This window comes from Rhinopithecus roxellana, chromosome 11 (assembly GCF_007565055.1).
Source record: "Rhinopithecus roxellana isolate Shanxi Qingling chromosome 11, ASM756505v1, whole genome shotgun sequence".
Taxonomy (NCBI): domain Eukaryota; kingdom Metazoa; phylum Chordata; class Mammalia; order Primates; family Cercopithecidae; genus Rhinopithecus; species Rhinopithecus roxellana.
This window is the reverse complement of record NC_044559.1, coordinates 23563039-23576264: the sequence shown is the minus strand read 5'-3', so window position 1 is coordinate 23576264 and position 13226 is coordinate 23563039. Positions and strand designations below refer to the sequence as shown.

General features: G+C 42.3%; 1 protein-coding gene across 3 annotated transcripts in view; it reads right to left on the bottom strand.

Moving 5' to 3' along the window:
* Positions 1 to 13226, bottom strand: part of ARMH3 (armadillo like helical domain containing 3) — a 224250-nt gene that overhangs the window by 137348 nt on the left and 73676 nt on the right. For all 3 annotated transcript variants that reach the window (XM_010356143.2, XM_030940827.1, XM_030940828.1), the window contains one exon: positions 1274 to 1362. In XM_010356143.2, coding sequence (XP_010354445.1) covers positions 1274 to 1362 — 89 coding nt within the window. The remainder of the gene's footprint in view (positions 1 to 1273; positions 1363 to 13226) is intronic.

Below are 13226 nucleotides of genomic sequence, written 5' to 3'. Positions count from 1 at the left end.
CTTACAACTATCCATAGGCAACAATAATAGTCCTTTATATTAAAAGGAGGTGCTGCTACCTAAGAAATTCTACTGTTGGTCATTTCCATCTCTTTTGATCTCTCTTTAACTCCCCTGACATTCTCTCCATCTCAAACTCTCACACAATCATACTCTCCTCTCCTGAAATACCAAAATGCCACTATTGCCACTTAGTGTTATTCTCCTACTCCCCCTTTACCACCATAGGCAGTAACTGCAAAAACTTGCTAATCCATTAATTAAAGATCTCTACTTCCCATTATGGGGGACTCAATTTAGAAAGCCAAATTGGGTTGGGAGGAAATCATGTGTCACAACAAGTGAGATGAATTCCATGGAAGGGGGCTGGGTTACTGGCCTGTTTCTTATAAAGCCTCTGACACTAACATATCCTATTCTGCTGAAAATACAGAGCAGCTCTCCCATGGGTGGGCAACCTTTCATCACTGTAATCATCTAGAGAAGATTTTATTGTACCATCAGGTCTCAAAAGCCACAGGACCTAGCAGTAAGCAACTGCCTCAGGGAACATGTCTCCTCTGCTTTCCTGAAACCTCCAATTTAGTTACACAAAAGAAAGGGGTGGCAAGCCAGCACTAATTGTACCCTTAGCGAAGAGCCACTTTCCCCTGCATGGGTAGCAGTGACTTTACTGGACTACCAAATGTATACAAAGACAAAGTAAACACTGTAATTTGCTGTTTTGTCTCTGGCACAGGGGGAGTGGCACAAGTGACACTGTCTGTAAACAGTAATAATGCCAGATGTAACACAAAGAACGGAATTCCCGCATCTCCCCACTCCCGTCCCTATCCCTCCATCTCTCCCTATGGCATTCCTCCTGATTACTCATCCTGAGGAAACACACAGAAGCCTCCCTATAGTCCATATGTGGCTACCAAATGAAACCGAGTGAAAATCCAAGTTTGTACAGACTTCTCCTACCTCATTCTTACTCAAAGATTTATTGGAACACAAGAAATACTCAGTTGGTTTTATCAGTTGACAAAAAATATAGGGAGGGGAAGGAACAAGAGACAAAGAATAGACATGTGACACACCCAGGTCTGGATTAGAAAAAAGCTAAAATGTTAAAAAAAAAAAAAAAAAAAAAAAGACAAAAAGAGTAACTGAAAATAAAGGCATCCTAAACAAACCAAAAGGTTAAAAAACAAAAAATCCATCTTGAGCCCAGGCCTAGGGGCTCATAAAAGGTATAGAAAAAGAAGATGAGTTCAAGAGAGAAAGTTACCTGACCAGAGCTCCCGCCAGGTGTAATGCAGGCGTACCCGACACTTCTTCTGGTAGCAAAGCAGTTTGTGTACTACCTGGATGCAGCGTCTGTAACAGGGAAAGCAAACAATGAGGGTAAGCCTGAGAATATAGTGCAACTTATCACAGATCCCTTCCTAGTGAGCCGGCTTTGCTAAGGCCACTAAAGACACTGGATATGAATATGTATACGTGCAAAAAAATATGTAAAACTTCTGGCTGGGCACGGTGGCTCACACCTGTAATCCCAGCACTTTAGGAGGCCAAGGCAGGTGGATCATTTGAGGATAGGAGTTCAAGACCAGCCAGGCCAACATGGCGAAACCCCATCTCTACTAAAAGTACAAAAAAAGGCCTGGCACGGTGGCGCATGCCTGTAATCCCAAATGAGTGAACTTGAACTCAGTGAGCCAAGATCGTGCCACTGCACTCCAGCCTGGGCGACAGAGTGAGATTACATCTCAAAAAAAAATTAAAAAAAAAAAAATAGGCAGAGCACGGTGGTTCATGCCTGTAATCCCAGCACTTTGGGAGGCCGAGGTGGGCGGATCACGAGGTGAGGATATCAAGACCATTCTGGCTAACAAGGTGAAACCCCATCTCTACTAAAAATATACAAAAAATTAGCCAAGCGTGGTGGCGGGCACCTGTAGTCCCAGCTACTCAGGAGGCTGAGGCAGGAGAATGGCGTGAATCCAGGAGGTGGAGCTTGCAGTGAGCCAAGATTGCGCCACTGCACTCCAGCCTGGGTGACAGAGCGAGACCCCGTCTCAAAAAAATAAAAATAAAATAGCCAGGCGTGGTGGCACATGCCTGTAGTCTAAGCTAGTCAGAAGGCTGAGGCAGGAGAATTGCTCGAACCTGGGAAGCAAAGGTTGCAGTGAACCAAGATCGTGCCACTGTACTCCAGCCTGGGTGACAGGGCAAGACTGTCTCAAAAAAAAAAAAAGAAAAAACTTCTGCCTTCTTCTAGTAGATTCATCAATCTCTCTCTCTCTCTCTCTCTCTCTCTCTCTCTCTCTCACACACACACACACACACACACACAGACACACACACAATATCACATACTGCTTGTGCTACCCATTCCCCTTATCAATGGGTAGAGGGTGCTGTAACTACTTATAAGTCAACAATCAATTAGGCGCCACTGACATCTTTCCCTTGAGTACCTTTCCAGGGAAAAAGGATAAACCAGAGGGTCACAATTAAACTATTCCACTGAAAGCGGTATAGTGACATGGAATGCAAAAACACAAAATTAAAGACCTTAATTCTCTGTATCTATCTGAATGTGGTTTTTATTTAAATTAAATTTTTAATTAAATATAAAATTTAAGATACCAGTCTTACTTATAAATAAAATCTATAAAAAAATTAACTGGGCATGGTGGCACATGCCTATAGTCCCAGCCACCCTGTAGGCATGCGCCACCATACCCAGCTAATTTTTTTGTACTTTTAGTACAGATGGGTTTCACCATGTTGGCCAGGCTGGTCTCGAACTCCTGGCCTCAAGTGATCCACCTGCCTCGGCCTCCCCAAGTTCTGGGATTACAGGCACGAGCCACTGTGCTCAGCCAAAAGTTCTGTCTCTTTTTCTTTTCTTTCTTTCTTTTTGCTGCAAACTGTAAAATTTAAATTCTATTTACACTAAAAGTTAAATTAAAAATGCAGTTTGTCAGTTGTGCTAACCACCTTTCAAGTGCTCAATAGCTACATGTGGCTAATGGCTACTACCATAGTGAACAGAAAAAAATATAGAGCTTTTCTATTATTGCAAAAGTTTCTACCGGACAGCATTCTGCTAGATCATTGGAATATTCAGGGTTATTCACATCTCAACGACATATATGTTTCTGAGAGTATTTCCAAATAAGCAGTTAGTAGCTTGAGGTCAAGATAAGTGATAATTTTAAAAATTATAAACCTACCAAAAGCATTTTTTTCATCTCTGAGATAGGATTTTGAAACGTTAAAAAGCCAGGTGAAATTATAAAGGTAAATACTGATGAAATTTACTTCCCCAAAATACAAACATTTTGTTTAATAAAAAAAATTTCAATGATTACAATTAAATGGCAAACAACATGGGAAATTATATTTTTTTGCAACAAATAATATAATAGAGTTACTATGTTTGATATATAGAAGTTTATATACATAGATGATAAAAACTGTGTCCTTTGCTATAGTCTGAATGTTTATCCTCTCTGAAACTCATGTAGAAACGTAATCCCAAATGTAATATTATTAAAAGGCAGGGTCTTAAGAGGTGACTGGGTCATGAGGGCTCTGCCCTCAGGAATAGATTAATCCACTCATGGGTTAATGGATTAATGGGTTATCATGAGAGTGGGTTAGTTATCATGAGAGTACGTCTGTTATATAAGCCAGTCTGGCTTCCTCTCCTTAGCCCCCTCACCATACAATACCTTTGCGCCACCTTGGGACTCTACAGAGTGTTCCCATCAGCAAGAAGATCCTCACCCAGAAGTAGCCCCAGACTTGGACTTTCTAGTCTTCAGAACTGTGAGACTAAATAAATTCCTTTTCTCTATAAATTTTTCAGTCTTAGGTATTCAGTTATAGCAACAGCAAACAGACTAAGACAACCTCTAACAACAAAGATAGGAAAAGGAAACGTCAACAAATTCCTCCATCTGAGGAATTCCTCCCTTTTTTGTTTCCCAACAATTCCTCCCTTTTTTGTTTCCCAAAAAAGGGAAACAGAGAAAGCCAACATTTTTCTACAATGTTCAACTTCATTTTTAAAAGACATATTAAAACAAGATTCTACTTGTGCATATCAAATGAACATACATTTCATGCTTACAAAGAAACAGCATTCATAATAAAAGAAAACTGGAAACAACTATGGAAAGAACATTTGATGCCAGAGGAACAGCAAGTAAATCATTACACACATGTTCCAGATTGACATCTGTCCCCCAAAACTCGTATGGTGAATTATAAATACACATCAATTCCTCTAGTTAGTGTCTCTGGCTCTCACTTCACAGAGGGAGGTTAATGGTAGAGAAATTAGAACCCTCAAAGAATACTGGTGAAAAGAAAAATAGTACAACCACTGGAAAACTTAGGAGTTTCTCAAAATGTTAGATATAGAGCTACCACATAACCCAGCAATTCCACTACTAGGTGTATACAAAAGAAAAACACAAACAGGCTAGGTGCAGTGGCTCACGTATATCATTCCAACACTTTGGGAGGCCAAGGCAGGAGGATCACTTGAAGCCAGAAATTTCAGACCAGCCTGGGAAACAAAGCAGAACCCCATGTCTACAAAAATTAAAAAATAAAAAAATTTGGCCAGGCGCAGTAGCTTACGTTGTAATCCCGGCACTTTGGGAGGCCAAGGTGGGTGGATCACGAGGTCAGACATTTAAGACCAGCCAAGCCAAGATGGTGAAACCTCATCTCTACTAAAAACACAAAAAATTAGCTGGGCATGGTGGCGGGTGCCTGTAATCCCAGCTACTTGGGAGGCTGAGGCAGAGAATTGCTTGAACCTGGGAGGCGGAAGTTACAGTGAGCCAAGATTGCACCACTGAACTCCAGCCTGGGCAACAAAGCGAGACTCCATCTCAAAATAAAACAAAATAAAATAAAATAAAATAAATAAAATAAATAAAAATAAATAAATTAGCTGGGTGCAGTGGCATGCACCTATAGTCCCAGCTACTCAGAAGGCTGAAACAGGAGGATCACTTGAGCTCCGGAGTTTGAAGCTATGATTACACCACTGCACCCCAGCACAGGTAACAGAGTAAGACCCGGTCTCTAAAAAAAGTAAAAATAAAACAAAATATATGTCGACACAAAAACTGGCATACAAACAGTCATGGTGACATTCATAATAGCCAAAAAGTCTAAACAACCCAAATGTCTATCAATTAATGAATGAATAAATACAATGATGTGGTATTCTATACAGTGAAATATTAACCATAAAAAGGAACGGCTACAACATGGATGAACATGGAAATTATTATGCTAAATTAAAGAAGTCAGTAGTAAAAATCCACATATTCTATTATTTCATTTATATAAAATGTCCAGAATAGGCAAATACATAGAGACAAAAAGTAGATTAGTAGTTATGTAGGCCTGAGGGAAAGGGCAGAGGAAGAAATACAAAGAGTGACTACTAATGGGTACAGGATTTCTTCACGCAGGGGTCGACTGAAATGGTCTAAAATTAGTTTGTGGTAACAGTTGCACAATTCTTTGAATATATTCTAAAAACACTAAATTGTATACTTTAAAGCTGCTTTAAAAAACTCTGTGGCCTACTTTTTACAAATATTTGTCAAGATATGCAAGTTACAGCTTTCACGGTAATGTTCATTTCATATATTCTATAACTAGGTATGCTTGGATTCTTGATTAAGCCATTAAATGTCCACTTTAACAGTGAGCCTGTGTTAGGTGGATAAATTGATACTCTTCATTTGAGAGGATTAGCTTTTGTATTTCCTATTTTCAATTTAAATTCACAAATTCAACATTCAATTAACTATGATCTCAGCCCTTAGAATCCCTAGTGTATGGAGGTTTCTAAGTGGCCTAAAATGCAATGTCTTCACTGAATCCAGATTCTAAGTCTCACTTTGTCATATCCTCGCTGCCCTGAAAGTACTTAAATCAGGACTTTTTTAGTCAAGGGAGGGTTTGGTCAGCCACAGGCCCAGGGCTTGGACTGTACCCCTCTGGAACTCCAGGCTCATCACACACATCACACACATCAGAAGAAACTGTCAGACCTACCCTTTTCATTCATTCATTCAACAAATCTTGACTGTATACCAACTGAATGCCAGTGCTTAAGTCTTATTACAACTAAGTTATAAAGTTCCTAGAAAACTGAACCTAGGTAAACTGCTACTTTCAGGTAAATGAAAGTGCCTCCTCCTTTTGTCTTTTGGAGGTTTTGTTTTGTTTTGTTTTTGTTTTTGAGATGGAGTCTCACTCTGTCACAGAGGCTGGAGTGCAGTGGCATGATCTTGGCTCACTGCAATCTCTACCTCCTGGGTTTAAGCGATTGTCATGCCTCAGCCTCCCAAGTAGCTGGGATTACAGATGCCTGCCACCATGCCTGGATAATTTTTGTATTTTTAGTAGAGATGGGGTTTTACCATCTTGGCCAGGCTGGTTTCAAACTCCCGACCTCAGGTGATCCGCCCACCTCAGCCTCCCAAAGTGCTAGGATTACAGGTGTGAGGCCCCATGCCCAGTCTGAGACTCTTTCAAGTTCTATGGCTATAACCCGAGACAAAGAATATCCTAAGACCCTACTGACTTTAGCAGACACCACATTAATCTGATGGGTATCAATCTGACAGCTCATGGAATCAAGCTAAAATAGGGGTAGCTACTACTATAAAGACACATGCACATGTATGTTTATTGCAGCACTATTCACAATAGCTAAGACATGGAACCAACCCAAATGCCCATCAATGATAGACTGGATAAAGAAAATGTGGTACATATACACCCTAAAATACTATGCAGCCAGAAAAAGGAATGTCCTTTGCAGCGACATGGATGAAGCTGGATGCCATCATCCTCAGCAAACTAACACAAGAATAGAAAACCAAACACTGCATGCTCTCACTCATAAGTGGGAGCTGAACACTGAGAACACACAGACACAGAGAGGGGAACAACACACACCAGGGCCTATTGGGGGATTGGAGGGGGAGGGGAGGGAACTCAGAGGATGGGTCAATAGGCCATGGCACACATACACCTATGTAACAAACCTGCACATTCCGCACATGTAATCGTTTTTTGTTTTTTTAAGAAGAAATAATGAAAAAAAAGAAAAAGAAAAAAAATAGGAGTACCTAATTGCTCGGGCCTCTTAGCAGAGGAGAAAAGAAGAAAGCAGAAAACACACTACTAACCTCTCTCTGCAGAATGAGAGCCAGAGACACCAGGTAGAGGAATTAAAATGCCTAACAACTGACTGGGCTTGGTGGCTTACGCCTATAATCCTAGGACTTTGGGAGGCTGAGGCGGTAGGATTGCTTGAGGCTAAGAGTTCAAGACCAACCTGGTCAATATAATGAGAGCCCGTCTTAAAAATAAATAAATAAAATAAACAAAATGCCTAACAGCATACCAAGAATACAAGTGAATTGAACTAAATTTACAAGTTAAAGTCCTAAAATTACTCTTCTCCAGATATTTTCAGAGTACTCCGAATAATAAACCTCCATTGCTACCTTATTAGCCTATTCTACTTGCTCCATTATTCACATCTCACTCTGTTCTTCTCACTCCCTGTAGCTCTAAGTGGTCTTGCAGGAGCCTCTCAGACAGAATTTAGTAAAAACTATTTAAACAGTACTCTCTTAAAAGACTTGGGTACCAGCCGGGCGCTGTGGGTCATGCCTATAATCCCAGCACTTTGGGAGGCCAAGGTTGGCGGATCATGAGGTCAGGAGATCGAGACCATCCTGGTTAACACGGTGAAACCTCGTCTCTACTAAAAAACATAGAAAATTAGCTGGGCGTGGTGGTGGAAGCCTGCAGTCCCAGCTACTCAGGAGGCTGAGGCAGGAGAATTGTGTGAACGCAGGAGGTGGAGCTTGCAGTGAGCCGAGATCATGCCACTGCACTCCAGCCTGGGCGACACAGTGAGACTCTATCTCAAAAAAAAAGATTGGGGTACCTTCAGCAGTGATATTAAAAATATTTTATAAGCCAGGCACAGTGGTTCATGCCTGTAATCCCAGCACTTTGGTAAGCCAAGGTGGGTGGATCACCTGAGGCCAGGAGTTTGAGACCAGCCTAGTCAACATGGTGAAATGCCATCTCTACTAAAAAAAAAATACAAAAATTGGCCGCGAGTGGTTGGGCAGGCTTGTAATCCCAACTACTTGGGAGGCTGAGGCACGAGAATCGCTTGAACCCGAGAGGCAGAGGTTACAGCGAGCTGAGATTGCGCCACTGCACTGCAGCCTAGGTGCCAGAGTAAGACTCTGTCTCAAAAAAAGAAAAAAATATGTATTTTACAAACCGTACAGAAAAATAATCTATAAACCAATACATACATGAAAAAAATTTAAGTGAGTCCCTTTTATTCTCTAATAAACTGACCTTGTGATATCGTAAAACGGGTCCCCAACACCCAGGCCACCGACGAGTACTGGTTAGAAACCAGGCTGCACAGCAGGAGGTGAGTGGCAGGTGAGCAAGGGAAGTTTCATCTGTATTTACAGCTGCTTCCCATGGTTTGCATTATCACCTGAACTCTACCTCCTCTCAGATTAGTGGCAGCATTAGATTACCACAGGAGCACAAACCCTACTGTGAACTGCACATGCAAGGGATCTAGGTTGTGGCTCTTTATGAGAATCTAATGCCTAATGATCTGTCACTGTCTCCCATCACCCCCAGATGGGACCATCTAGTTGCAGGAAAACAAGCTCAAGGCTCCCACTTATTCTACATTATGGTGAGTTACAAAATTATTTCATTATATTTTACAATGTAATAACAGAAATAAAATACACAATAAATGCTATGCACTTGAATCATCCTGAAACCATTACTGCTCCCAGGTCTGCGAAAAAATTGTCTTCCATGAAACTGGTTCCTAGTACCAAAAAGGTTGGGGACGACTGTTGTAAAATATATATTTTGTCTTCAACCCTGTTTCCTGACATACAACTTCTAAAATCCTTAGAATCTCGAAAGTGATGTCTTTTTGTATGTTGAGGTGACTGATGGCTGGCCTCCCCTAGGTAGCTTCAGAATGAGGGCTTGTCACCAGAGAGACCAAGGCCTGACTAGCCAGTTGGGATTTCAGCCCTAGCCCTGACTACCAGGGAAAGAAGAGGGGCTGAAGGTTAAGCTAATTGCCAATGGTTTTTATTTTACTTTATTTTATTTTTTGAGACAAGGTCTCGCTCTGTCACCTAGAGTGGAACGCAGTGGTGCAATCACGGCTCACCACAGCCTTGACCTCCACAACTCACACCATCCTCCTTCCTCAGCCTCCCAACTAGCTGGGACTACAGGCACACACTACCACGCCTGACTCATTTTTGTAGAGACAAGGTCTCACCAAGTTGCTCAGGCTGGGCTCAAGTGATCCATTTACCTCAGCCTCCCAAAGTGCTAGGATTACAGGCATGAACCATGGCCAGCCAATGGTTTAATCAAATATGCCTCCATAATGAAATCTCCATAAGAAACCAAAAGGACAGGGTTTGAAGAGCTTCTGGATAGCTAAACCCATGGAGGCCTACAGGAAGGCGAATAAGAATTTGTCTACGTGCTGGGAGGTTGGCACACCCCAACTCCACAGGGTCAGAAGCTCCTGGGCTCCAGACCCTTTCAGACCTCACCCTATGTATCTCTTCATCTGACTGTTTATGTTTCTTTAAAATATCCTTTGTAATGAACTGGTAAATGTGTTTCCCTGAGTTCTGTGAGCCACTCTAGCAAATTAATCAAACCCAACAAGGAGGTAGTGGGAACCCCAATTTATAGCCGGTGCATCAGAAGCACAGGCCAAATAACCTTGGGCTTCTGATTAGCATTGAAAGCTGGGGGTAGTCTTAGGCACTGAGCCCTAAAACCATGGAATCTGAAACTACCTCCAGGTAGATAGTGTCAGAATTGAAATACAGTACACCCGGCTGGTATCTGCTACAGAAATGATTGCTTGCTTAGTGTGTGAGGAGTAAACCCTCCCCACATTTGGTCATAGAAGTATTCTGTGCTGATTATTGTTGTTGAGTGAGAAAACAGAAAAAACACTATGTTTTTTTACCCTCATAAACCTGTACCAAAATTGCTTACCAAGTGATATAAGTTGCAATATAAATCATCCTAATTGTTTCCAAATCATTTGCTGTTCAGAAATTGTGATGTAATCCTGTTTGATACAGTTGTCACTTAATGATGCCCTTGTTTGAGCATGATTTGCCTTAGCAATCTACAAACTTCTCTGTCAACTTTCCCGTGAAATTGAGAGTCATGAGGTCCCTGGTGCTAAAGGCTTCGTTGCAACCAGCAAATGTGACTAGATGCTGCCCATACAGACTACCCATGCACACACAGTACATTCCTGAATGCCAGCACCTCTTGTATGGCCTGGATCTGGACAGCTTGTATTTGGCCCCCTTTGATAACGCCATTCCACCAACACTGAGCCACTCCAGAGCAGCAGTGAGATGCTACCTACATCCCCAACCCCTGCGGCCACCTATCCACATCCGCTCCAGCACTGCCCCTAGGCTCTATTCCTGTCTCCAAAGTAACCAACAGGTGACATCATTAACCTTGTGGTCTCAATAATTTATACTATTTATCAAGCAGAATGAAAATTTTAACCACTGCTATGGCCTTAAAAAAACATATATATATATACTGGAGGCTGGGCACAGTGGCTCACGCCTGTAATCCTAGCACTTTGGGAGGATGAGGCAGGTGGATCACGAGGTAAGGAGTTCAAGACCAGCCTGGCCAAGATGGTGAAACCCCATCTCTCTACTAAAAATACAAAAATTAGCCAGGTGTGGTGGTGCTTGCCTATAATCCCAGCTACTTGGGAGTCTGAGGCAGAGAATAAATTGAACCTGGGAGGCAGAGGTTGCAGTGAGCTGAAATCGTGCCACTGCATTCCAGTCTGGGCGACAGAGCGAGATTCCGTCTAAAAATATATATATACACACACATACATATGTATACGTGTGTATATACATATACATATATACGTGTATATACATACATATATACACATATACATACACACACATATATACATATATTTACATATGTGCATATGTAAATATATGTACGTGTGTGTGCGTGTGTGTGTGTGTGTATATATATATACTGGAGGCCAGGCATAGTGGCTCATGCTTGTAAATCCCAATGGGAGGCTGAGGCAGGAGGATCACTTGAGGCCAGGAGTTCAAGACTAGCCTAGGCAACACAGTGAGACTCTCATCTCTACAAAAAATGTAAAAATAGCCAGGCATGGTGGTGCAAGCCTGTAGTCCTAGTTACTCAGGAGACTGAGGTGGAAGGATTGCTTGTGCCCAGGAGTTCCAAGTTACAGTGAGCCATCATTGTGCCACTGCATGACATCCTGGATGACAAAGCAAGACCCTGCCTCTAAAAAACAATTATACATGGCCGGGCGCGGTGGCTCACGCCTGTAATCCCAGCACTTTGGGAGGCCGAGGAGGGCGGATCACGAGGTCAGGAGATCAAGACCATCTTGGCTAACACGGTGAAACCCCATCTCTACTAAAAATACAAAAAATTAGCCGAGGGTGGTGGCGGGCGCCTGCAGTCCCAGCTACTCAGAATGGAGTGAACCCGGGAGGTGGAGCTTTCCATGAGCCGAGATCGCACCACTGCCCTTCAGCTTGGGTGACAGGGAGTGGGACTCCTGTCTCAAAAAAAAAAAAAAAAAAAAAATTACACACAATGACCGGGCGCGGTGGCTCATGCCTGTAATCCCAGCACTTTGGGAGGCCGAGGCGGATGGATCACTGGAGGTCAGGAGTTCAAGACCATCCTGGCCAACATGGTGAAACCCTGTCTCTACTAAAAGCACAAACAATTAGCCGGGTGTGGTGGTAGGCACCTGTAATCCCACCTACTCGGGAAGCTGAGGCATGGGAATCACTTGAACCCGAGAGGCGGAGGTTGCAGTGAGCCAAGATCGCGCCACTGCACTCCAGCCTGGGCGACACAGAGACTCTGTCTCAAAAAATAAAATAAAATAAAATACACACACACAAACACACACACACACGTATGTGCTGGCAGAATGATTAAATTAACTGCTTCTTATGCGGATTCTTTCATGCATGTAGCAATTTCCTATTTCCTATTTCAACACAAAATGGGTTCCACTTTCTCCTGAAATCTTCTTGTAGGACCCACTGAAGTCTGTACCTTTCTTCTGATGCCTACCTACAGATTTGGAAATATCTGACTTAAGAAGAGTCCAAATTTTCCATGTAAGAGTAACTTAAAGGAAAATTTACTCTCCCAGAGACTATATCCCCTCACTCCCCAATCCTGTGGTGGCAGTGAGAGTGGCAGCAAGAATCAAGGAGTAGAGCTAGAAGGTAAAAGTAATTGGTTTGGCTTTGCTACCTCTTACTGCTCCAGGCAAGACTTTTCTTCTTTTTTTTTTTTTTCTCCCCCAGTATAAGCACCTTCCCCCATCATTACCTACAGCATTCACACACAGATGTGAAATTGTTTCACTTCTGACCCAGATTCTGGCTTTGAGTATCAAGTCTTTCTAAACTCCGTATTTCTTCATATTTCACTAGGATGATTATAAACTTATCTGAAAAGGAAGAAATTCATTTTGCTTTCAATTTCTCATTCTGCTGTATACTGCCGAAAAGAGGTACATAATGAGAAGTGAGAGCAGCAACCTAGCCTGCTGCCCAGCTGGAAGCAGGAAATTCACCTGATAAGGACTTGATGCTCCAAATTCTAAAAACTGGAAAGGGAGCTAGAAGCAGGGGAAGGAAGATCTGGAAACATGCCCATGGTAGCAAAGAAGAAAGTAAATTCAGCCTGAGGGTGGGACCTTCTGCCCAGCCTCTGTCAACCTGATGTCTCATGATCTTCTCCATCTTCCCTAACCCCAGGGCAGTAAATTAAGGAGCAGGTGGAAAAAGCACCTAAGAAAGCAAGGCAAGACAAAAACTCTTTAGAGAGTGAAGTTACGAACTAGGGCGAGGAGGGAGTTAGAACATTTGGGTAGACCAGGTTCATTGGCTAGAAATGTAGGGGTTTGGGTGAACAGATAATACACCTGTAACTTTACAGTAGTGAACATATAATCTTATCATATCAGCCCCGCCTTCAACTGTTTCTCATCATCCACTTAATCTTGGGCAAGTCTTTTTTCTACT